The 26,804-nt window shown below is 46.7% G+C and overlaps 1 protein-coding gene and 1 long non-coding RNA gene across 6 annotated transcripts in view; one reads left to right on the forward strand and one right to left on the reverse strand.

Annotated features, from left to right (window-relative positions):
• Positions 1–1,782: 1,782 nt before the first annotated feature.
• On the forward strand, positions 1,783–5,700 carry LOC115248822 (uncharacterized). The gene is made up of 3 exons (XR_003887568.1): positions 1,783–2,165; positions 4,481–4,610; positions 4,895–5,700. It is a non-coding gene; the product is annotated as an uncharacterized lncRNA (long non-coding RNA).
• Positions 5,701–8,669: 2,969 nt separating this feature from the next.
• The window catches only part of meis2a (Meis homeobox 2a), a 68,624-nt gene continuing 50,489 nt past the window's right edge, over positions 8,670–26,804 (reverse strand). For 3 of the 5 annotated variants that reach the window (XM_029828717.1, XM_011618557.2, XM_029828725.1), the window contains 4 exons: positions 13,552–13,610; positions 12,550–12,660; positions 12,083–12,181; positions 8,670–8,809 (listed from right to left, as the gene is read on the reverse strand). In XM_029828717.1, coding sequence (XP_029684577.1) covers positions 12,123–12,181; positions 12,550–12,660; positions 13,552–13,610 — 229 coding nt within the window. In that variant the 3' untranslated portion in view covers positions 8,670–8,809; positions 12,083–12,122. The remainder of the gene's footprint in view (positions 8,810–12,082; positions 12,182–12,549; positions 12,661–13,551; positions 13,611–26,804) is intronic. The other 2 variants (XM_011618561.2, XM_029828741.1) reach the window with 1 other exon arrangement.

Genomic DNA, 26,804 nt, shown 5'->3' on the forward strand with positions numbered 1-26,804 from the left:
CCTATAGATACACAATGTTTTTCCGCCATTCCCGAAGGAGAAAAGGATGAGGTTTACTGGAGTAAGTAGTTTGCTGGACCATCACCGCACTGAGCAATTAACTGTTTGGATGGAAGTTCGGTGCCAACTCTGGTTTTCCACTGCCTGAAATGTGGCTCGTTTATCAATTTTACAACTCATTTCTACCTCCAGACCTCACTTGCCTCGTCCTTGGGCCGGCGGTGACAGGTAAATATACGCCTCCCGTCCAAACACATGTCCCACACCGTCTATATTTGACTTACGGGAGGTCGGCCTGCGAGGGATCGATGTTGCAGTTCATTTTTAGAGGCCTCGATGATGTCAGGCTGCAGTGCATGCTGGGTTACAGCCGCACGTACCTGTTGCTCAGGCAACATTTGCGGAAAACATGAACCATCCCAGGCTTTTATGCCCCCCCCCATCCCGAAGGGATCACAGCAAGGCCGCATGAATGGGGCGACGCGATGTTGCGCCGAATCGCTTGAACTCTGTGGCAGTGTTGTGATGACCTGTAGTGCTGGGTTTTTTTCTTCTTCTTCACCCACTGGGTTTGGGGAAACCCTACGCCGGTCCATTCAGGCCAGCAATAAAGTCCTTTTCACTTTCTGAGGACTTCCTGTCTCCAGTGGCGTTCTCCATTAACTCCTCACAGACAGACAAGAGCCTTCCTATTGGAGCGGCTGCTCTTTATCGCAGCAGTTATTCCCCGCAGGTACGCCGCTACCTGGTCCGCAGATAAGATACGAGGCCGGCTGCCTGTCGTTATTGGCAGATGAAGGCTGGCGGAATATTGACAACAGTTTACGCTCCTTGTTGGGAAACAAAGCGGGACTTGTGAGACGGGCTCCACAGGGCTTTATTGTGTAATGGTGATATGAAAAAGCAGCTCTCCTGTGGACACACACCCAAATAGCCTTATGTCTCAACCCCCCCCTCAATTGGATACTATTTATTCCCACCACAGCCATGTGCTAAAAAGGTTCCTGGTACCACATGTGGGCCTAACTGGGTTTTATCGCTGCAGCTTCTTCCTGATTTTACTGGAGTCCATAGGAGGAAGCTCAAAAGTTATACCAATAAAAAAATAAATACGATAACATTTTAGGAGGGGATTTATGCAGAGTTGTAAAAAAGCAATTGAAAAATTCAGTGCCTGAAATTCAAACCCTAACTTATCAGACCCACCGTGTTCGTTTTTTAAATCCTTGTTCTTATTATTATTTATTTATGTATTTTTGCAGACCTAAAAGACTGCATCTAATTTCGTGCTGCCCTTCTGCCGACACCCTGGTTCCGCCTACACACGTCACTTTCTGCCGAAAATAATCCGACCACCACACGATCCTCCTAAAAGTGGATCATTTAAAACGATAATTCCCGGAAACTGCTGATAGAATATGTCCTGCAAGGCCATTTGCTTCTTTAAGATAAAGAAAAATGGAATGAAAATCGATCTAAATGTGGTCTTGTGTGCGTTTCAATCGCATGTTTTTCGAAGGTTTGAATTGTTAAGATGGCTTTTATTGTAAAACTTCATTCCTGTCATCATAGTGCCTTTATTAATTCATTGACACATATTAGAAAAAGAAAATCGTTTGAAAAATAATAGATGGCATTTATTTATTTGAAATGGATCATTAATTAATTGCATGTGAATGCACCCCCTCTTGAAGCTTTGCTCCAGAGGAAACTATAGCCTGTAACTCCATCCCAGTAACACCAGCTTCCTCCTCCAGTCTCCCCTCCTCGCCGTTACACTGTTTTGTAAGTGAAGAGCGGTTTTAGCGGCCATGTGAGCCGATAATGGCCGCTCATTCCATACTTTCAGTCATATTCTTTCAAGCAGGGTCGTGATTAATGATGCCAGCGCTCCCCGGTTCCTGCTGGGCTCCTGGCTGAATGACGTCACCCCCCGGAGTTCTAAATACCGACGGTTCCCCCAAAATGTCGCGACTCACCAACTTCTTTTAGTCCTTCTTCGCCCCGCGCGGAAAATGAAGGATCGGGGGCCAACTGGGGGCCCATCCACAAACCATTTTATATTGATTTTACCACCAGCGTGGGGGCCTGACGCAGATCTGAGAGATCTGAGAGAGCCGTGAGGCGGGGGCCAAACTCTGCAGCGGGTCACAGAGCTTTAAAAGGTAAAAACTTTATGATGGAGCAGAGAACATGATCAATATTATAACCCAAAGGTCCTGAAGAAAGAACCGGACCAGCTGATGGCACCCAGCATGCAACGCTCCTTCTGTCTGTGTACACATTTACTTTGGCCTCCAGAAGGGGTCGCCATGCTGTAATAACGTTGAAGGGGAGGGTCTCTCTCTCTCTCTCTCTCTCTCTCTCTCTCTCTCTCTCTCTCTCTCTCTCTCTCTCTCTCTCTCTCTCTCTCCCTCTCTCTCTCTCTCCCTCGCTCTCTGTGCGTGTGTGTGTGTGGGTGGGTAAAAGGAACATTTGAACATGTGTTGGCTCCATATAGTAACGTTAATTATTAATTAATCTGAGACTATAGAAATGTGGGTCTGTCTGGTGTCCTCGTGAACTCCCGAACCACGCCCAATTTTATTATTATTATTATGAAATTCCTCCAAAACGCCGCGCTCCACAATAATAAAGCAATAACGGGAATAATAACGCAAACTGGCCCCATAAATTGAGGCCACTCGATGATTGGTCGCGACCGCGTTAGCACTTCCGCCTCATAATAGAATAACAGCAGATTTATTTGGCATTCCTTGTGGGTTCACAAGCCATAAACCGTGATTATTTCACTGGAAAAACCGGTCAAATGTTGACAACCTTGGGGCCATTGTGATCCTGGAGAAAGCATAATGAGAGAAAGGGAAAGGCTCGGGCCCGCGGCTCGGCTAATTAAATCTTAACTGATTGAAATAAAGGCTTGAGTACCCGAAGGCTTGACTAAACTCCGGCTATTTTCCTTTTTATTGCGCCTTATTTATTCTGCACTCATGCACCCCCAGCCACCCCCCCCTCACCGCCGGACACTGCGATTTCCACTTTCTGCTCATCCCGAAGCCCCGCAGCTACGTTATTTGACTAATTATAATTTTCACATCATTAAGATTTTACTTTTTTGGGGGTGACTGTGTTGGCAGGAGGAGGCGGGTGTTGGGGGTGACTGTCACTCATTTTTAAGAAGACAAGCACCGCTGATGTGTGAAGAAGGAGGAGGGGGGGTCTCCAAAAAAGAGGCTGAATATTACCCATCTACTTAGATCTGTTTCCCCTAAAGCCACAAATCTCCTTAAACAGGCCGCCGTTTGGATTCAATAAAACCCAGGAATAGTTGATATTTTTCCAAAGTAAACTCAAAAATAAACGAATGAATAACTGTCAAATCCTCCAGAACACGAGCGCGGATGATATTTTTTATAGGTCAAGGCTTTATTTCTTTCAGATAAAAATCCTCATTTTCCATTTATCCAAAATGCCATCGAACAAATAAAGAAGTGCGCGTTTGTGAAAGGGCAGTGAAGGGCCATCGGTGGCTCTGGCTGCATTGTCTGAGGAAATACTATCATAAATGATAAATAGATAATGGAGCTGTCTCCTGCAGACACGTTCATCAGCGGTAAATGGGAGCTGGCGCGCAGCACCGCGGAGAATTAAGGCGAAAGAGTTTGCAACATTCCTGCAGGGGATAAGTTGTTGACAATTAAAGAACACACACACACACGCACACGCACACACACGCATGGAGAGAGAGGGAGGAGAGAGGGGGGAACACATGCATTCACCGCCCGTCTTTTTTCTGGGTAGCCTATTTTACTTCCGTCCCCGTTTTTTTTCTTTTACTGGTTTACCAACACAACAATTAGCTTTTAAAAAAAACCTTATCTCCAGTCAGCGCGGGAGCTGCTGCTTTGACAACGATCCTACAGGAAGCTACGGACAAAAATGAATAAATTGATACTATTTGGATCTTTGCTGCCAGGGGTTCGGCCGCCTCGGGCTATAAGCAAACACGGAGGCGCACAAAAGACAGAAGATTTGAAACTTACATGCGCCAATGACAAGACTAAAATAAAACCCTGCGTGGAGAAGTTTAGCCTTGCACTCCATTATCCTCCCAGAGTCGAAGATCAACCTTGTCTTTTATTATTTAGAGAGGGAAAAGAAAAAAAACGCCGGTCCCCTCTCAGAGAAAAGGCTTTTCGGTGGTGCTATAATAAACCATTTTCCCTGGGCTTTATTGATCAGTCACTCTGAGCTAATGTAATTATCCTCATCAATAGGGGGACTGCAGGGAGAATCATTATGCGGTTGACATTGATAAATGATCAGCCAAATGCGGCCCTTTTCTCCCAGGGACCCCCGCCTCTGACCCGCTCGCACGGGCCTGCAGCCTGCAGCACGTAGCCATAGAAACACCTTATGGCGAGATGAGAAAACTGCTGATTTTTTTTTCTTTCTTTCTTTCTTTTTCTCCAAATAAAAGAGAGGAACGCGCGTGCACTTACAGGCCAAACATGCACGACTGTCCCCCAGAGCCCTGCCATTTTGGGGGGGAGCCAGCTGCAGAGCGGAGGACCCTCCCGTCCGTGACCACCGCCCAGAACAACAAACAAGTAAATAAACTTTCTCATCCGACGACAGACGCCCGTCTAAAAATACTCTTTCCTCAGACCTACACCTCATTTTATCAGCTCTGCAGAAAAAAAAGAATCCAGAACCAATAACACGAGCGTTATTAACATGTTGCCTCTAACGCACGCACGAACAAGAGGGAACCGTGTGTGTGTGTGTGTGTGTGGACTTTTAATATTGTTGCACGGAGTGAGCGTGTTCCACAGGAGCGGGCTGCATTGTGCAGCAGTGCAGAGGGAATATATTCCTTATTTTATTCCTGCAGCAGCAGCCCGGACTGGCTTTGACAGGGAGGAGATGAAGGGGAGGAGTTGTTTAGCTCGGCTGGATCATCCATCATCCCTGTCACACCGAATCGGCAAAAGGAAAGCAGCAGAGGCAATCTACCTTCTGTCTCATCGGGGAGGAGGAGGAGGGGAAAAGGGGGGAAGAAAAGAAGGGCAAAAAACTATTAATATTAAAATCCTCTCCAGCCACAATAATCCTCGCGTTTTTCGCTCTTTTTCATCTGATAATCTCCGCACAAAACGGAGAGCTTCTTCCTTCCGATTCATCTGCGGGATACAATTGCACAAGAAAAACAGAAGAAAAAGGGGGAGGCCGTGGAAGCTTTAGAACAGCGCGGAGGAGACCAAATAAATGCACCATTAACGAGAAGGTGGTGTGAAACCAATAAATATATACAGGCCTGTTTTCATCAAGGCCTTCGGCGATTCTGATTTAACAGAAACGTTTAAAAAGAAGAAGCTGCGCACACACGTGCAGTTTCACACAACAAACTGCGTGCGTGGCTTTTGAAGCGAAGTAACATACAAAATTAAGGCTAAAGCAAAATGTACAAATCCTGCTCATAAATCAAGGTGCTCATTTAAAATGTGACCTTCCAATCACGCAAACTGGAATTATGAACAGGAAAAAAAACCATTAAATTAGATAAGTATAGTAACGACTTTCATTACGTTTTACTTTTTTCCACTGCAAAAAAATCAGTTAAATCTTTACATCAGGAAAGGCCCGCATTATCCAGCCGATCAGTTATTAAATAAATGATTGACTAAACGAATTTTGCATTTGAACGAATGAAATAAGTCCCAAAATAATAGTTCTGATTAATTCATTAATTATCTGTTTTATTAGTCGTTTATTATTATTATTTTTACTTTTAAATTTTTCGAATCAAGATTTGGAAATAACATAGCCAAAAGATGTCATGGACAAATTAAAAATACTATGAATAGTCCTCTGTAAAACATACAAAAGCTGCTGCTGACAATTCTGTTTTGACACATAATTAAATATTAAAAATATTATTAATATTAAAAACAAACGGAAACACATTATTACTATCGCTGTTGTTATGATTATTATTATTGCTATTATTATTATTACAATTGATGCGTTTTATTTCGCCAAATTAATACAAATAAAGGAGCCAAATATTCGCAAAAAACATAATTAAATGCAAGAGCACAGCAGATGTTGAATTTATTTTAAATTAAGGAGCGAAATGTTGAAGCGGAGGCCGTCTTTTTTTTTGGTGGGGTGGTTTTTTGTCTTTTTGGCTGAAGGCTGCGGCTGGACTGACCGCAGACATCAGAGACGCAGCATCGGGCAGTTCCCCCTCCTGCCGACAGGCGGCGCCGCAAAGCGGCAGAACTGAGCAGAGCAGAGACGGAGAGGAGGCCGGGGGCCATGAGCAGCTCCACAGGAGCAGCTCCACCCGGGACAAATCCGCGTTCTGTTGTCTGAACCTGAAACCCTTAACTTTTTATTTAAAAAAAGAATAAAGCAAAAAAAGCTTTTTTCATGGGAAACGATTTTTTTTAAAATAATTTTTAAAGCAATGGTAAATCATTAGCAAAAATAAAAAGTTCATTTTTGGGGCTGTAGCAAGAGTTTGAGCCTTATGCTTCTAAAGTGTGTGTTTGTGTATGTGTGTTGGGGGAGGGGGCACTTTAATTTCCATCAATGTTGACAGTTTGTCTTCGAGTCTAAAACAAAGACGGTTGTGGAGAATCTGCGGTGTAATCTGCACCCTTCGCTTGCATCTGAACGTTTACATTTGATGCTGAGGACATTTCAGGCATCATTTGCTATCTTGTAATTTTAAGATGACATCAAGCAACAAACGGGTCCATCTGGGTAAATCAAAAAAAACTACTGCAAAGGGGAGTGCAGGGAAAAGTAGAGTTTGTTTGGGCTTTTTCTGGGGAATTTACAAAATAGAATAAAAAACTACAGCATAATGATAATAATAATGACTTTACAACACAGTTAATGACACAAAAATCTAACAAAAATCAAAAAATGAAATATTTATTACAGCATTTGTGACTGAACACCTTTTAAACATTACGTCACAGTCCCCATACAAGTATTTAATGTATTTTTGACAAAGCTTAAGGGAGACGGCATCTTATCATCTAGTGAGGAACACGTGCTGAAAAAGGAAGGAATTCATGGACATACAATATCAATGCCACAGCAGATCTGAAACTAGCAAAAAACATTCTTTTTCAATTGAGGTAAACACATAGAATATCTAACATGAAACAATTAATAGACTGAACTCTGTACGAAGTTTGTTACAATATTCTCTCTGCTTTTTTTCCCCCAAAAGCATTGAGTTCATAATTTAAGTTTTTTTTTCTTTTGTTTTTTTTTTTTACTTGTAAGTTTTTTTGGTGCATCAACCATCAAATGCTTCTCCAGTGCCACAGACTCAACGCTTGTGTCAGTACTGTCCTCATGGCGACAGCGTTGATCCGCAGGTAAAGAAGCGCTGTAGGATGTTGCTTTTCCACTGCTAAGCTTCCTTCAATAGGCTCTTACCAAGGAGAGTCCAGGGTACAAAAAAAAAATAAAAATAAAATAAAATAAAAATGTATAAAACCAACACAATCCAGTGCTTGGGCAATTCAAACAAAGAACCTTTTTTTTCCTTTAAAAACTACAGGGCGACATTCATTCATTAACCAAAAAAAAAAAAAAAAAAAAGAAAGAAGGGCATGACAAATGTTCAAAATCTTCTGGAGAGATCCGGTGTCGTTTAGCAGCCTTTTCCCATCATGCCCTGCTCTTACGGTGGGGGGGACAGGACCGGATCACCCTCTGTGTTCTGGAGCCTTTAATTTTTTTTCTTTTTTGAGATGTTCCATCTTCTTATTGTTCCTTTCTTTGATTTTTTTAATAGTGCTACGCTGCGAGACAGTTTCTCCTCCAGGAAGGAGCACACACAGTGTGAGAGAGAAAAGGTTAACCTTTAATTCTAAAACTAGCTCAGGAAACATAAACCATGTGATCAACGAAAAAAAAAAAAGCACAAGTTTTAACTTATTTATCTATACTTTTTATACTACAGTAGTTATAACTCTTGGAGTCTTTCTGTTGTTTCTTTTTTAAATCTTTCAGAGTGATTTTATTTTCGAAGCGTTTGAGCACATCACATGAAAGCGTACTGAACGTGTTTACGTATGTGTGTATGTGTGTGTGAGTGAGTGCGCTGAAGGTGTGTGTGTGTGTGTGTGTGTGTGTGTTTGGGTGTGTGCGTCTTGTCCGTTCGTCGCGCACGTGTACATCAAAACATCCTCCGTTGATCTTTACCAAAAGCCCAAGACTTTACAAAGTGTTCTTGACAGCTTGGTCCTCCGTTTGGATGAAAGTAACAAAATTGACAAGTCTTTAAAAAAAAAAAAATATCACAGCTCATCTGGAATTCTTTTTCTTTAGTGTCAAATTCTGGTCAAAAGTGTTCGCTTTTTACTCTTAAAAATAGCCTCAAAATAGGATTTATTGTTGGCTGCTGTTTTCTTTTTTCTTTTTAATTGTAGTAGCTGCTGTTGTCGTGGTAGCAAAGTTCCCTTATTTTATTGGGCGTGGATGTCCAGGCCTTGTCCTCCCGTACTGGGGTCAATGGGAGTGAGCAAAGGGGGTCTCTGTGCAGATATGGCCATTCCTGGGTGTGACGAGGGTCCTCCATGCATCAGCATGGTGTGGTGGGAGTGGTGGTGTGCGTGGTGGCCGTGGGGGTGGTCGGGCAGGTACGCGTGGAGAGGGGGTCCGTGGCGGAGGACAGAGGGGTGGGGGGCCATTTGGTGAGGGTCAGTGTAAGTGTGTGGGGCCATGCTCATGCCCATAGGACCGGTCTGAGGTACGTACTCCCCTGGCATGCCTGGCAGACCTGAGAAGACAACAACAAAAAAAACACATCAATGAAACGACTTTCTGTTTCGACCGTTAATTCAATTTACAAAACAACCGCGGCTACAAAGAGCTTATCAGATTTTATGACACTGCGATGGCGGCGCTTTTAGCTCGGACAAGTCAAGAGAGATGTTATTGCACTGGGCTATTTTAGGCCATGGTGAGTGGTTTACAATGCCCAATAGCGCTGTGGTCAGGTCTCAGGTCGGAAAATGATCCTCAGTCATCCACAGACACCACGCTTGTACAAAGAGGATGGGAGGGAAAAAACGAACGGAGCGTATTGATGTGGAGGAGCGCTAAGACTTTTACAAGTGGAGCGGCCAAATCCCCAGCTGACAAACCCCACAGACTCTCTCTCGTGACTCAAAGTCCATAAAAGAAATGATTGAATCATTCAGGGCCTGCTTAGCTGAATTTCAGACCTGTAGGAGAGGTTGTGTCTGTTGATTTTGCATCTATAATGACTTCATATTTCATATTGTGCATGTTACTGGACGGCCAGCTCGGTCAGTGGCCTTCGCTACCCTTCGTCGTGCATGCTGCGTTCGACGGTGCTCAGACGGAGCACCTGCTGCCAAAACCTTTTTGCTAAACCTGCTGCAGCCGCTGGTCACTGCACGCCGTCCTCGACACATTTAATGGAGAAGCACAAAGCGGCCGTACGAAATGCACAGAGAGGAAGTGGATGCAGTAAAGACAAAAGGAGGGGAAGAAGAAAGAGCTGCCGGGGCATGTTGATACCCCTTAGGACAGACTCTGCTTCATATGTGTGGGGACCCCAGCATGTTGGCTTCCCCTCACACTGTGACGGGACCCAGGACACAGAGCCGGCTCAGCAGTGCCACTGTTTGGCTTTTCGCACGGCTGTTTGTTGTAATCAGGAAAAAAAAAAAAAAAAAAGAAATGCCGGTGGGGGTTGTTCCTGGAGCCAGGGGCTGGAGTATGGGAACATGACTGGTCCAGAGGCCTGGACCTTGGGGAGAGAGCAAGCGAGAGAGCAGGGGGTCCCGCTGGAGCCAGGGGGCCTGGGTCTGCGATTGGGTCTGGGCCGACCTGCTTTGTAATGTGAACCCCTGGGGGATTAGAAGCTGTAATAGGAGGGGAGAGGTCGCTGCAAGGTCACTAGTCATGCTCACTCTCTGCATTCCTCCACCTTAGTACACTGCAATTAAGAAATTACACTGGAGGGCCCCAGCAAGGGGAAAAGGAAGAGGAGGACAGAAGGGAGAGAGGAGGAAAAAAAGGGACAGCAAAGGCCAAGATTAATGACCGCTCTCATTGGCTGGAAGCTGCACCATTTTCTAATACTCCCCTTCTGTGTCAGTTCATTTGAAATGCACATGTTTGTCAGTGAAGGTCTCTTAAAACCTCACTACTGGGGTCATAAAATAAATAAATCATTCAAGGTGCCGGGGTATGATGGGTGCCCCTCACCTCCATATAACCCAGAGCGGCTCCTGTTAAAAGGCCCAGCAGATGTTTTTGACACTGTAAGCTGCTAATCTCCAGTCTTGTAAGCTGTAGTCATTCTGCTAAGTAGATCTGGGGACCCCCCCCCCCCCACACACACACACACACATACGCATGCACACACACACACACACACACACACCCCACCCCTCCTATTTTATTAACAAGAGCGGTAAAACCATCTGAAGACAATAACTGTGGACAAACCGGGCCCCTCTCACTGCCTCTTAACACTTCTGCGCGCCGGCTCTGCCGCACTTCTGTTATGGCACAGCGGTCCTGCTCAATGGCTGGTCATAATTAAGTACCACGTATACCATATTGTGTGGCTGTGTAATCAAATCAAGAGAGGATGATATTCCTCTGGATTAAGCTATTAATGTAATTGGTCATGAGGCATAAAGTATGTTGCATAATTAAATAGTCTCAAAACGATATCGCCCTATATTAAGAATTATCCAACCTGAGCAAATGTTGTCTCTGTGTGGCCGTTTTAGGGAACATTGCTTCCAGATTTTTTTTTTCCCCTTTTCTCCCCCTGTTGCCATTAGCAATGACAGAAGCGGGCGAGAGACGCAGACACCCACGGGAAGAGAGGGAGGAAGCAGGGACTCGAAGGGTGAAATGATGTCTATCGGCACAATTGCCGCCGTGACCCTTTAGAAAATCCCGCCTCCATTTACATATAAAGGGTTCTTTTAATCAAGGTAAGTGTTATTGTATTGTGCCTCATTGGGCGGGGGGGGGGGGGGGGGGGGGGGGGGGGGGGGGTGTTTGGGTGTTAAAATAAAATCGCTGCTGCCCCGCCGCCTTTGGGATGTGATGTGTCTTGATTTTTTCAAATGTCAGCACTGTTGCACAAGCGGGAGGTGGGATGGCCGGCTTAATCAGACCGCTGCCATTTAGCTGTGTGTGTGTGTGTGTGTGTGTGTGTGTGTGTGTGTGTGTGCCAACTCAAGGATGCTACATCTAGATGTGTGAACAAGCCCTCTTCCCTGTTAGATGCCTTCGCGCCTGCGTCCACAACCTTATAAATTTATTTTGTCTTTCTTGTCGTCTGTGAGTCTCAGGTCAGGAAAGACCCTTCCCCACCCTAAATCCTCCAGTTTAAGAAAAAAATAATCAAAACACAGGCCCCCTCCTCCTCCGACCCTCACACACACTCATGGCTCCCTTTGCTCGGCTCAAACCAAACCCCCAATGAAGGATCGGCCGTGTCACCCAAGGACCGTATATCTCGCTCTGGGGCCGTAATGTACTGTGGTGTTCCCGTCTTTGCATATAAGATAATTTGGGCATCAATCCTTCCCCAGACAGATTTATGCCACTCGGAGGACAGTTTCACTTCTCCTTCTTTATCGCTTCACTGGAGCCTGCTTAATTTCTCCCCGACAGCCCCTTCCCCTGGAGATGTTATTTTTTCCCTAAATGTCCAACATTTGCATTGGCTGTCCGGGATGGGGAGAGCGATGGCGCTGTTGTGATAAATAAATCTGCCCGTGCCACACCGGCTTGTTTCATCCCCTCCTTCTCCTGTTGTTGTTGCTGTGGTCTGGCGCCACAAGTCGGGTCCCAGGACGGTTCCCCCTTTTTCTCCGAGCAGTCCCCATAAAGCAGCTTGATGAAACGCCTGGGTCGCACTCGACAGTAGGGGTCTGTGTGGTTTGAGCCTTTGCAAAATCTTTTTGTGTTGGAGTAAAAGGAAATCCCCCCATCCCACCCACCCGCCGCAAAAAAAAAGCCCAACAAAATACAAGAAAAAGAACCTAGTACTTACTTCCCCCTTTCTCTTTGCGTTTTGCTTTACAAGATGGAGGTTACATGTAGTGCCATTGCCCATCCATGCCCATATTCATTCCCATTCCACTCATAGGCCCTAGAAAGAAGAGATAAAGGCCAGAAAAGCGTCAGCAGAAGTTCGAATCACAGAGAGGTCAGGTGAGACCCATGAGAGGGAGAATGAGCTTAGTTAGCATTAGATGGAAACCGATGAGAGGAAGTGAAGCAGGTAAAGGAACGACAGTGCGTTGCGTCCTGTACATCCTCTGGTGAGAGTTCCCCCCACCACATGCAGCTCAGTGTGAGGTGTTATCGCCACGGTGGAGCGGCTTGTTAGTTCTATTTGTGGCTGTCCACACTAAATATCATGCAGCATACAAGGTGATCAAGTGGGCCTGTCATGGTGGGAGGTGAGGCAGGCATGGGAGTGGGAAACAGGCAGTGGGAGTGGGGGGGCACGCTCACCGGCTGGTCGGATCCCCATGTGTTGCTGACCGTCCAGCACGAAGCTGCCCATCGGCTGGCCCTCTGGACTGTACGCTGCTCCTTGGCTCACTGAAGGATCAAGAAGAAAACCTGATTGTAGTCAAAACGTGGACATGAAAAAGGGTGGGAGGGGGGAGGAGAAGAAGAAGAGAAAACACACCAGACAATCAGCAATTGTCCCAGCTTCAGCCCAAACATACTGTAAGACATTGTGCTCATGTTTGTTGACCACACTGACTCGTGTGAGACATGCAAACATGCATACAGTAGGTCATCGTGCATGCACGTGGAGTCATTGTTCGCTAAGTAAGAGGGGAAAACATGCGTTTGGACGGGTTTACAGGAGTTACGCACGCATCTTCCGCATTTAGGGTCGAGTAAAACCTCAAAATGCTTGAAATGTATGTGTATCACATCCAGTCGGGCCAGTTTTTCATCAGTCATGCTCGGCTGTGGCTTATTTTGTCTGTTATTAGCACTAATTGAATAATGCTCTTCGGAGACTGAGGAAAACAGTGTATTCTAGGACTATAACAGCATTATCTTGGATAATCTGTAATTCGTCAAAGATTAGAAGGAGCTATTAGTCATGCTGCTTTTGTGGAAACTGTTGATTAGCACATTAAGTGCATGCTGGCAAATATTCCACGCATGGGTTGCAGGAGGAGTCGCCTACTCTTGCAAATACTTCCAGCTTTACTTGTCACTCAGGGCTGTTTGTACATTGTATAATATATAGATGGAAGTAAATAAAACCATGATCTAAAAAGCTAATATCGGTGCTAATGATAGTGTTGGCACAACTCTCGGGTTTGATTGGTAATTCTTAAAGGGTGCTAATATAGAATCTGGGGACAAAGAGGAGGAATGCCCCTTTTAAAAACAGGCTACGGATACAATATGCATGCGAGATAATATTTTGGGATGGTTTCTTCATGCGGGAGAGCAACAGAGAAACAGGGTCAGCTGACTTGTTTTTACCTGCTCGATTTGACTGGTCAATCATGGGCTGTACTATTCTTCTCCTGGCGTTAATGAACCTGGAGAAGAGGAGGGGGGAAGAGAGAGAGAGAGAGAAACAGATTTTAAATCACCCGGCATTCAGGCACGCATGCAGATTCATCCCGGGCAAACACAGAGACGAAACAGTTTTTTTGCACAACTTAATGGCAACATTAGCCATCGAGTGCTTAAGAGCGGCGCCCGCAACAAAACAGCGGCAAACAAAAGGGCAATTGTGTGCTGACTTGGGAGCCCAGCGGAGATACTTTTAATGTTCCTTATGATCTATTCCCCCCTCTTTTAATAAAGCTTTTGATTATGTTTGGTTGCTATAGGCACCGGGGAGACATTCTTCAAGTAGGCTATTAAGTGGAAGTTGGAAGCTGAAGCTGAAGAAGCGGTGGTGCATCCCTCCCTCTGTGTCCGCGCGCACACGACACTGTACAGGATCCGGCCTACCGATCATTCACCAAAACAATGTACCCCTGGCATGTTATCACCCACTGGAATTCCAAAGTAAGCTTTAGGTTAGCAGTGTGGGATACAAATGGTTCCTTTCATTGCTCCCCACCTCCACCCTGCACCCTTCCCCTCTTTGGAACCCCTCGCTGGCCGCATTGTAGGGGGTTCTGCTCCCCTTACAGCTGTCTAAAAATGAGGACCAGGCATGGGCCACTCCGTGCTTTCACAAAGTATTGTTATGTCAGCGAGCCCATCAATTAGGCTGTCTGAAGTTTTATCACCGGCACAGCAGTGAGGAGCTCCACAAAGCCTACCCAGCCTGCCTCACTCCTGCGGCTTTTCCAGCAAGGAGCCAGAGGTCGTGCTGAGGTGACTACCAGCCAGGGGCAAACCTTTTAACTTCCAGGGGGATGTCCTGGGCTGTGTTAAACTGGCCAGTAAGTGTTAGAAACACATCTACTAGTCTATTTCATCCACCATTTTCTCTCTCATCTGCTTCAACATGCTACAAATGTAGCGGCATGGCTATCACCATGTGGTTGATATTAGGAGGTGACTCCCATTGGAGCTGTCCACCATTTTGGTGGGGAAAAAAAGAAAAGAAAGCAAAAGAGCAATTCAGTCCTCTTCCCGAGTGCAGGCGGCGGCACCATCAGCGCGGCTAAAGAAGTGGTCATTAGAAGGGAGGGAGAGCTGGAACCAATTTGGCCTCCTAATTCCCCATGAAGCCCTGATACCTGCCTTTACCTTCTCCAATGAACATAAACGCCTGTAATCTGAAGGCTCAAAGAGACACGCTTAAAAGTACAAAATGCACAGTTGGGGAAAAGAGAGTCTCGGAGCTGATTTGCCGGGGGGGCATCCAGAATGCAGGTAAATGCCCCTGTGAGGAAAAGATGAAATGCATCCATATGTCAGGGGGGGATAGTTGGTAACTGTTTTGTATGATTTGGAGCTTAAGAAACAAATGAGGCTTGACTTTTACAGACTGGGAAAGTATTTGGTTATGAAAGGATGCCGACTGACAGAGCTTTAGCTGAAGCAACAGTCAGGAAGGTCTGAGGCTCTCGCGACAGAAAGACGCCCCCGGCATCACAACAAACCGAGCGGGTAAACGGCGAGCTGCTCAGATCACGCCGCTTCTTTAAGTGAAAACCTACCGCCAAAATACGACACGCATCCCGTTCTCTCCCCTTCTATGTGTACTTTATGGGTTTAAATCACAACCACGTGTATTCGTGCCTATTTTGGGACATAACCATAAACACATAATATCAGGAATGTTCTTCACGGGTGCTAAATTAGCCCACATGGCCTGTGGTGTCTGCAGAGGAAACACAATGGCCTCGAGGGGCCGGTGGAGGGAGCACTTGTGGTACCTGCTCTTTTAAAAAAAAAAAAAAAGATTAAATTTTTTATATTTCTTAAAAAGCAAATCCCTTCTTGTCTTGCAGGTTGCTTCTTGTCAACATTCCTCGTTGGCTTCACCTTTCGCGTCACACGAAACGGGCTGATTTTGTATGCTAACAAGTTGCTACAGTAACCAGGAGGAAAAGAAATGCACTTGAGGCAGTGTGTGTTTGTGTGTGTGTGTCTGTGTGTGTGTGTGTGTGTGTGGTTGGGGGGGTGACCAATGGGCTCACCTCTTAGCCTCAGAGAACCTTTTATCAGCCTGAGTAAAGTCAATTGAAATTATCAGAGCTGGGTCTGATAACAGTGTTTTCCCCTGACCGGTGAGCTGCTAATGGTGTGTGCTTAGGACAACACAACTGGAATCCCCCTGGGATGAGGGGATAGATGGATGGATAGATAGATAGATAGATAGATAGATACATAGATAGATAGATAGATAGATAGACAGACAGACAGACAGACAGACAGACAGACAGACAGACAGACAGACAGACAGACAGACAGACCGACCGACCCACCGACCCACCGACCGACAGACCGACCAAGCGACCACAGGAACTCTGAATTCCCAGCCACTTGCTAAAACACGTCTGCACAGACATGGACACGGCTGACATGACCACAAGTACCGCCAGTGTGTCTGTAGGCTAACCAGAACATAGAAGGCTCACAGGGGACACAGGCCGAAACCCTCCTACCCAAAGCCCCTGTTTTATTATCTACATCTGGCGGTGCAGCCTATTACGGCCTTGCCTCTGCTCAGCGTTAGAATGCAGGCACACCAACACACATGTACACACACGCACCCACGGTACACAGAGCGCCTCTCAGCATGGGAACTCCATGCTGTCTTCAAACAAATAATTAAAGGCAAGGTTATGAGGTCACGTGGAGGTCATTCCTGGGGATACAGCTCAGAATGTGTACATTACTGCAGGGGAGAGCGGCCCCGGTGGGGAACACAAAGCCCCACTGCGGCTTAATGCGCACAGCCGGGTTCCCTCAAACACATTTTCGAGCGCGTATCGAAAAGTTGCTGCAGCACGGATGCGCTCGCTTTCGTCACTCGATATGTGTTGATGTGCACGTTAGCGCATTCTCGACACGCTGCTGCCAATTGGCTTACAAAGGCAATTCTTGCTGCCCTGCTGCAAGACGCACATGTGCAGAAGCATGTGTGTGTGCAGATGCAATATGCATCTCGCTCGGGGACTCCCACCACAATGAAGCTCTTTGCAGACTGCAATGACTGACAGATACAGTATGTGTCATGGAGCCAGGGCAGCAGGAGGCCACTTGACCCAGGGTCTGGACTAGACTGGATCAACACGGCATCCCTGGTTACTAATATCTTCTGACTCCCACGAGGAGGAGGAGCTTAATCAAGAACATCACGCGGCTCTGTTTTATAAGGTAGAGTCTTTTAATTTTACGAGGCATCACTTCAATGCAAAAGCAGCTGGATCATCATAAAAGAAGGGCCCTAATAGGCTGACAAAGGTTACTGGAAGTTTAAAGACACAAACACAGCAAAACAAGTCAGTCAGGCTCATTTATTCTCTTTTTTTTCCCTCGCTGCCTCATCACGATCTGTCAGAACGGCCTTGTTTCTGGTTATCTGACTTGCAGCCACACCTGGTAACACGCTCCTGTTGTCAGCATTCCTTCCCTGAGAAATCATCACGCCAAACCACCCCACACTGGAGCGCATCCAACGCAGAGAGAGAGAGAGAGAATCGTTGCTCCGCCGGCCAATTAAAGCAGAGAGCGGAGCAAAATCCAACCAATCGGGCGTAGGGTCACTTGTTTGACGAGTTTGTGATAATGAACTGAGTCGAGCAGAAGGGAAAACAGAAACAGAGCTTTGTCCCCGGAATCACAGTCAAAATACTCAGAGTCCAAAGGGAGTGAATACAATTCAGAAAGTTCGAAATCCACCAGTCCTGAAATCTGACAATTTGGGCAGATCGTGTGCCCGCAACCGGGCTGGAAGTTTCCGTTTGCCCATCAAATCCCCGAGCCTCTGCCTGTCTTTGCAGAAAGATTAGTTGCAACACAATCTGAATAAGAATGTGCTGCACTCAATCCCCGATCACTGCTCGCAAACATGGTTCCCATTAAAGCTCATTGCTTCCATACTTCGGCTTCAGACAGAAATAAGATTCCAAACCTTCAGTGATTGGGTCACAGCTCACTTGAGTAAAAGAGGGAAGGCTTTAGTTTGATCTCCTCTCTTTTTAAGAAAGACTCAGAGGGGGGGTAGCCACACTTTAACCAGGAAGTGGATGCAAATTAACCTTCATGAGGAGATTTGTTTAATATAAGCAAAGTCTAATTATGGCCTGGTCAGACAGCGGGCAGTCAGGGGCTACTGTACCTCCAACACTGATCTACTGTAGTGTCAACAACAGCGGCTTAAATCCGCCCACATGGTCCCGACAGGCTCAAGGTAACGGTTTATTTAAGGTTTACCACCTGACTGAACTTACACTATCAGTGAATTCATCATAAATGGCCACAAAGCAGCTTTTCCCAGGATTCGGCTTTCCAGGAAGGACACAAAGGGATGGTGAAGAGACAGGAGTGGAAGGGCCAGCGCTCCCGGTACCGCATTCCCATTTTCGGTCTATTTTTTCCCCTCCGGTTTTCTTTAAAGCTGTTCCTTCTTTAAGCTAAAACAGGGATTCAAGAGACATAAGCGAACATTACCTCACCGCCGTGTTTGATTTAGTGCAGATGTCTAGCAGAGCGAGGCAGGATGGTTTTTTAAGAACGTCGGAGAGGGCCCATGTTTGGGGCAGCTGCCGTGTTTACATAGTTTTACCTCTGTCTCTCTCTCATCCAGCGGGCCGAGCTGCACCGTACCCCTCTATACTCTTTTGTCTCCCTCTCAAAGGGGAACTGTTTCACCTCTCTTCCATGGACTTTCACTGACCTGTTTTTCTTTCCTTTTTTATTACTCTGCTCATTGCCCTTTTGTGGCACACACACCCCCCCCCCCCCCCCAGCACCAGCACCCCCCTCCCTCAGCCTCATATGAGTAACATTTGCACTGCTCTGTCAGTCTCACTGCAGAAGCCGTTGCTCCCCAAAACCCGGGGTGCGTGAGTCATTAAGGCTCGAGCGGAAAATCAGACAAAGAATTATATATTTGTGTTGCAAACTGACAAGATTTAACGAGCAGCTAATTAAAATAAATCAATAGCACTGCGGCACGCTCGCTCTGTGTATCGCGCCTTTCTTGCTCTGATTTCCTAAAGAGGTGGAGGGCTGCAGCGTGGAAGGCTTTACTGCTGTCCAATATCAGCCCTTGATCTGAGACACAATTTAAAAATATGCATATTATATTTAACTATATTATATTTTAATTATATTTAGAAGTTTTCCTTGCATTGCATGTGCCCATGCATTTCCTGCCTTGAATGGTTGTCGACAAATTAATGCCAAGATAAGATAAGACGCGTCCTGAGGTGAAACATCAACGTCTCACTTTCCCAGTTCTTACTGGTTTATGAAAAATATTACGCACTAATAATCCCAGGAGTGCAGGGACTTTCTAGGCTATTATATTATAGTAATCCCGGCCTCCTTATTTACTCCAGCCAACACTGAGCTAGGACACGTAACCCACACGCCCGGGGTCCAGCAGCCTGACCCCTCGTGGCGGGCCGGGTGGACCCCAGCTGCTGACTGTCCGTCAAACACCTCCAGAGGAACGTTCAGCCAGGAAGACCATGCTTGTTGCCCCTTTGATCTGGTGAGCAGCAGCTGCTGCTCCACACAGCAGCACTTTGTTCACGTCTCTTCACCACGCTCTGTCCTACGGCAGCAGAAAAATACCCAGCGCAGGAGGCAGAGGGAGAAGAAGAGGGAAAATATGAGGGTTATGGAGGTGTAGAGGGGCTAAAGACAAAAAAAAAAAAAATCTTGCCCGTTTTTAGCTCCGCTAAATCGTCAACAAGCTCTGACAACGGCAGCGGGGGTTTTTTCTTGGCCCTGATAGAGCTCTGAGGCATCTCCTTCTCAACGCTTCACCCTCCCTTTTAAGAGCTATGATAGTTATTGTTCAGATCAGCCTGGGTGAACGGGATGGACCAGGGCCAAACCTGCCCCAGGCATCAACACACCTGTATGAACGGGACCCTACCGTAGCAACCCAGCACGGCTAACCTGCCCCGGCTTTACCAGACTTCTGATAAACCGGTGGAACCTTCTATCCTTTCACTTTTCCCAGTCCCACTAATAGTTCCTGTCATTAACCTCCTTTTCCTCAGAGGCCCAGTTCATACAGCCAGTTCAGGGGCATCTCCCCCTTCCTGCCTCCCTCAGGAAAACTTATGAATGTGCATGAATAAATGATGTTAAAGCAGAGTGACCAAGAGCCGCGTCTCCTGTTTGAAATCATCCAACATATGTCGATATCAGCTCCCATCAAAGGTTACAGCACGCGGCACGAGACTGGGGTCGTCAGCGCCGGAAGGTAATGCTCATTCCTCGTGAGTCAGCCGGCGCCAAATAAACAGAAACCTGCTGGTATTTTTGCACATACATAAACGGAAGCTGACAGGAATATGAATCAAATGCCCAGACGAGTAGGTGTGCTTTCAGGATCACGCCTTTGTTTTATGGCATTATGTAGAGGCAGAGAGGGCAGGTATGATCTACTCTCCACTTCTCAACACTTTCGTGCTAGTGTGGGATCATTTTAGCCCTTTTGCCTGGCTCCCTCTCTCTATGTCATCCTCTGCTCCCTTTCATGCTCATCCCTTTCTTCCTCTGCCTGGTAATCGAGTGAGAGATTCCGTGACTCTGTGACTCCCCCTTATTGTCAGATATCAAACAGAGCAGCTTTGTGGATTACCAGGGGAAGCTGATAATGACATGATAGAGGCGTGATATTTCAAACAAAATTGAGTGTCAATTGCCTGAATCGTCTAGGCAACACAAGTGTCTGCGTTTCAGCAGCCAGGAAGGAAATAAGGCCAATCTATTTCTTTTGCTTCGTATCAAACGTATCTTATTTTCCCTCCTTTGTAGGACTATAATGGGTTCAGCTCAAAGAGAAGGGGGCCTGCCAAGAGGGGGCTTAACAGTTGCGTCCCTATGTAACACACACATATGGTTGGGTACATCACACACACACATGCAAAACTCACAGTGCCGAATCTCAAATGCATTAGCAGAAGTCAGAAATAAGAGCCGGGTGGAGGTTGCGCTGGGAAGGCGCCCCAATTTTTCCACTTCATGTCCAAACATACAGAACATGGATGCTCACTGCTGCACTCTGAGCTGAGTCTGCCGGGATCCAGAATGTAGGAGAGTGCAGGACTCAAGCATGTGTCTGGAAAGGGATTCTTCCTTCCTGTGGGACGTCATCTTCCTCTCATCACCGGGTCTTTGGTGAGTGAGTGAGTGACTTTCCACCAAGTACATTTCCATGATGTGTTTGAATCAGTGTGCGACGTGCAGATATCAGTGAGTCACTGGTTAAATGTTGTCAGCTTACCTATTGAATAATTAAGCGGAGTTTCAATTGCACATAATGGCTTTGACACACATAAAAAACCGCCGACACGCATGTGCGAGCACGGGTCAGAGGCAGAGTTTGGGGATGAAAGCAGCAGCAGGCTGCTGATATAAATAACTGTTGTTTGTGGAAGGGGCTGCTGGCAGGAGCCGCACTGACACTGAAGAGCCGACCGCAGGGACTCTGGTGTGCCCGGTGGCCTGAAGCGAGCCCTCAGAAAGGCCATGCACAGTTCTGACTGGCCTCCTTCATACGCGACACTCTGAAACAAATGCAGTCATTTCTCAAGCTCCAGGTCTATAAATCTGAAAAAAAAGGATCTAATCAAAACCTAGGATTGTTTTTCCCAGATATAATCCTGGCCACCGTGTGCCTATAGCACACTGCCTGGAATAAATTGCTGGTAATCAGAGGAATAAATATTCATAAGGTTGGAAATAAAGGAGCTCTACAGGTTACCTCACCCCATTATCACCCTTCCCATCTCGATCCCTCCCACCCCACAGTTCTGGCTAATTGTAGCTAATACCTCCAGCTACCGATAACTTTCCATGCACATATGCGTGCATCCGAAATCAGGCTGCAACGAGCCACGCCATTTATTTTTCACCTCTCCCAAATGGCAAATTACCGGGTTTTATATCTCCAAGATGTCGGGCTGTGTTCCAATTAAGACGGGATTGTTTTAATAAAGAGGCACTGCGACTCTGTCTCGCCTCTCCCTCCCCCCGGTAGCTTGGCACAGGCTCGGCTAATATCTCATCCATAACAGGCTTGGATGCAAAGCGTAGCTTAAACAAACAAGAGACCACATTGATTTATAGGGTCTTCGATGATGGGCTTATTGGTCTGCACCTTAAAGCCTCCAAGGCCACCGGGTCATGAATCAGACTCAACAGATGCACGAGAGGTAAGAATTTAAGTGCCCGCGCTCTTAGAGATCGCTCCTGTCCATTCAACGAATGCGACAGCGTTGATAAAAGAGCACGCATGTTTGCATGTTGTCACTGCATATCCAAACACGGGAGATAGATGGAAGAAACAGGCAGGGCGAGCGAGAGAGCGAGCATGTCTGGACAGAGAGAAAATACCATGTGGAGGTTCAGAGAGTTTAAAGAGCTCAGCTAAAGAAGGAGCTCCTGTCCTCTCTGGCTCAAACATAAATACACACATGTACGCGCTCTCTCTCTCTCACACACACACACCCTCAAGGCCATTCTGCTACACCTGGTCACCTTTATCCCTTTTAGCCCCCCACACCCTCACCCCCTCATTCCATACGCGTGCACGACATTTCGCTGGCCGCACCGCAAACAGCAGCACCCTGTGGCTAACGCGCTGCTCCCCCGGGTAGATCCCACAGGAGATAAAACTAATTATTCCAAATCTACTCTGTCAGGTTGTCTGATCCTCTAGGGGCCTGAGTTTAAATCTCTCGCTCCCACACGCCACCCCATCCCCCCTCCATCGTAACCATAATCCACAAAAAGAATAAGAATCTCTGCCAACTGACCTCCGGAGCAGAACACATACAGCACCGCAGTATCTACTGTCCAATCCAACGGCGTTACGCATCTTTTAAGACAACTAGTCCCTCTTTTGGCACTTGGGAGTTGTGGGAATTGGAGTTAAACAACAGTCCTGCATCCCAGGCTTCCCAGCTGCAAGCCCCTGAAAGCCCAGGGAGAAACCATTCCACCCAATGAGCTTTAGAGGCAAATGGAAGCTCATAAACAGAGACTTGACGGTATAGACTTTGCATTTTATCTTTCAGCCGTTTCCCCTTTTTATGAGCGGCAGACCCTTATAACAGGGAGAGGAAGGTATAGGGAGAGAGCAGGGATGACAGTAAGGATGTGAAAGGAAGGGGGTGATGGCAGAAAAGAGCGGAATAAGAATGAGACGCAGGTTGGCGGTATGAGGCGGAGGAGAAGCGAGGTCACAAATCTTGCTGCTATTCTAGAACGTGACATCTCTGCTCGTTTGTGGCTGCTCATTAACAAACAATACTGCTGTGAAATTGGTTTAATGACAAAGTAATAAAATTGCTATTCTGCTCACAGATGGCCTAAGGCACAGGGAGATTCTGGCAGGCTTACTGTGGCTGCCCGTGTGCATTAAGCTGCTCGTTCATGAAAACAGAACCCTGCACTTTCTTTTTTCACTATCACCAGCCTCTCTCTTCCTTAAACTTCTGTCTGTTCCTGCAAATGAAATAAATTAACCTACTTTCCTTCCTTATGTTCTCCCTCTTTCATCCCTTTGCTCTCTGTTGTATTATCTTCCTCGCTCTCCTCCTCACTCTGGATCCCTCTCTGGTTTTCACCCCCAGTGCAGAAATTACCATCCTAAAATAAAAAAAAATAGGAGACTCGCCCACGCAAATGCAGCTCAACTTCATTTCAAACGCCGAGCCCTTGTTATTAAACGACCCACCAATAAAACCAAGCCATTGAGGAATAAAAGAGCCAAAAGGAGCAGACAAGAGCACAAAGACCTCCCTCCTCCCGTCTCTCTCTAATGCTTTCCCTGTAATGCCTCTTTCAGCTCGTTGCCTCGCTATCTCGCCTCATCTGGCTTCCAACTCCTTGTGTACCATCTTTGCTGGGAGAATTCCGCAGCCTTGGAGAGACTTGAGACTTCTAAAAGGAAAACAAGTAAGGAGGGGGATGGATCATTTATTGTCGGACGCTGCCAGTCTTATTAAAGTGCCACCTGCTTTTCATAATTCCAGAGTCCAGCAGAGGCGGGCCGCAGTGGCGGTCCCCGCCACGTTAGCGTCGCTAGCATGTCATCAGCGATCAATAGGAAATGGTAAATATGCGTGAATTTCACAGCAGGAGCGGATATTTGTAACGAATGCTGAACCTACTGCGACATGCTGCCAATAATGAAAATATGTTTTTATGTTTCTAAATGCGTTTCCCCTTCCAAAACAGATAAAATGGGATTATTATTGCTTAACGGGCAGGGGGTGCCGGTAGGGGGGCTGGCACTTGGGATCTGACAACAGAGTCAATTCTGCTAATTAACTGCCAATTAGCAGTCTCTAAATGAGAGGGATCATGATGCTTGTTGGCAACCCCCCCGACACACACGCACACACAGACACACACACAACCCCTATTCAGAAACACACATGAACTCATGTTCACGCACACAGCTGCACACACGGACCCCGCCACTCCACGCTCAAGCTGTATATTTAGAAAGACGAGGGCATAAGATGGCCACTACCAAGAGTCCCTAGTTGTGGACAAAAAGAGGCCTGACGTTTCCATCTGGGTCAAGTCGGACAGATAACCGGCGTCTTCAACTGGCCCACCAATGTGGCATAAAAGGGAGAGCAGAGCAAAAGAGGGTTGCAAAAGTGGGGAAAATTTTTGTTTAGAATAAACTAAACCTGGTTGATCTCTGCTGAAACGCAATCTGGGATCCCCCCCCCCCCCCCCCCCCATGGGATCCCCCCCCCACACCAATATATACAGATGTCCAAGTAGGAAGAACATCCCTTCATGGCTTTGTTTTTTCAGTGCATTGTATTGTTCGTCTCCACCTCACTGTAATCGTAGCTGTGTGATATGATAATTGTTGCTAAAGGTGGAGTTTGGCCAGCGATTAGGGCGGATTCTTAAGGATGAAAAAACCATGCTTGAACCTGACTGGCTGAGGAGACTGGACCCATTTCATCTCCTCAGTAGGCACAGGCTGTGTGGCGCCGTCGTCTGTCGGATATCCTTCTCTTATCATATGACCTGTGCTCCAACAGGGGGCAAAGGTTGGCTGCAATCCACCCCTGTGTCTTAATAACTCACTCATTGTATTCTTTTCTGCTGCTAATTAGAGTCTCTCCCTTCTGTGTGTGTGTGTGTGTGAGTGTAGGTGTGTCTTTACATCAGTTTCCCCTGGGGCTGTGTGAAAAAAAGACATGTAAAAATAGTGCCCTGTTTATTGTTATTAGCAGTGCTGGATGCCAACAACGGCACTGGTCTAGTTCAACCTCTCTTGTCTCTTGGCCACACACATGGGCAACTGTTGCCTATGTGATGTGGAAATGACGAGGGGGCAATTTCCTTCCTTTTTTTTTGCCGTAGTTTCACTCAGTCATCTGTCATCAACGTTGTCTCTCAATTCCCTCTGTGTGCGTGCGTGTGTGTATCGTCACAGTGGTAAATAATGGCACAACAGTTGGCGTGTGTGTTTATGGGCTGACGCTGAGACATGAAAGGATTTGGTCAGGCCCCATTTAGCCCAGACTGATAGCAGGACACCAGGAGCTGCTGAGGCGGGCTAATATAAAGCTAGATAGGACGAACTGTAAACGCTACTCCAGCCAACAGAAACTTCAGCCTGCTTTTTCACCTACTTGATTATCCCTCAAAGCCATGTGTGACACGGCCCTCACCTTTCTCCCCCCCGCAATCTTAAACAAATGCAATTTCATATCTGACCACTCCCCCGCTCGGTTAGCGTGACGCCAGTTGTCTCACATGTAAACAGCAAACACACGAGCTGCTGGTCAGCAAACGCCGTGGCGACACCTTTGGGAGGCTGTCCCTGAGCATGCCGAGGGTGCGACCAATAACGCGCTACATGTGGACACCCTTAAACAAACAGACTATCAACCAAGATCGTAACAACATTGTGCTTTCCCCGTCATCTCAATATTAGCGGAGTGGACTTTGACCCTTTTCTTTGTTCTTTATTAGCATCAGACCACTAATGGGGTGAGCCTGCCGGCTAATGACACAGACCAGACTAGATATAGAGCCAGGTGGTGTGTCTGAGTTAGGAGACAAATCATTAACAGTCCAGAGCATGATTTTTTTTTTTTTTTTTTCCGTGCACACGGTTGAGCTACAGGTGAGTGTAAACTCAGGGAGGCGTTGGTTGGAGGGTATGGTTCAGGGAGATTTGATGGGGAGGGGGGCTCCGAGATGCACTGTCTATTGATTATCACACAGAGCACCCTTGTGCCCTCGCCGGACTGCGATTGTGCCGACGCACAAAGGCCTGATTCAGCACATCCTTTCCCCGAGGGAGAGCTCTGGAAACCAAAGACGGCGGCCATCCTCCCCCCCAACTTCTCATCCTATGCTCCTGTCTCACCCTCCCTCTGTTTCTATCTCCCTCTCCTTCTCTCTGGCCTACAACATGGCAGCGGCCATGCATCAAAGGGAAATGCAGAACAATGTGAGGGGCCAGACAGGAATTTGACTTTTTTTTCCACATGCTGGAGGTCTGTCATATCCTGGGTGGACCATCGGCTCCGGGAGAAAACCTTGTTCTCTCCTTTTCTAGTGCCTCCATAAGTAAAAATAAAGCTGATTCCTGGCATGGTGGCACACAGCTTAACCAAGTTCATAAGGATGATAGCTGGCATGAGTGCCCTTTCTGCAAGGATCTGAGCCATTTCAGCGCCTGTCTTGGATTTCACGATGCCTCCAAAGGCAGAGTCTTCTTTTCCACTATATCCATCTCTGTCTGTCTGTCTGTCTGTCTCTCTCTCTCCCCTCGCAGGTTTGCCGACTATTCCTGCATTAATCACCATGACACAGGCAAGGCAACTCAATTTTCTGCTCCTGTAGGTAAGGTGTTTGGCGTCCCGAAACAGTGGCACGAGGCATGAAACAGGCAAGCGGGGGGCTAATCTTTGGTTACTGGTGTAATTGAAATGCTATCCACACTGTAGGGTGCATTAAAGTCTGATAACAGTGGTTCCTGTGGCCAATTTAAGTAGCTTGACTTCCTTTGGCTGGAAGGGAATAAAGAGAGGGGTGAGAGAGCCAGAGAGAGACCAAAAAAGAGAGAGCATGTTAGAATGAAAGAG

The sequence above is a fragment of the Takifugu rubripes genome, chromosome 2 (genome assembly GCF_901000725.2).
Source record: "Takifugu rubripes chromosome 2, fTakRub1.2, whole genome shotgun sequence".
Classification (NCBI taxonomy): Eukaryota; Metazoa; Chordata; class Actinopteri; order Tetraodontiformes; family Tetraodontidae; genus Takifugu; species Takifugu rubripes.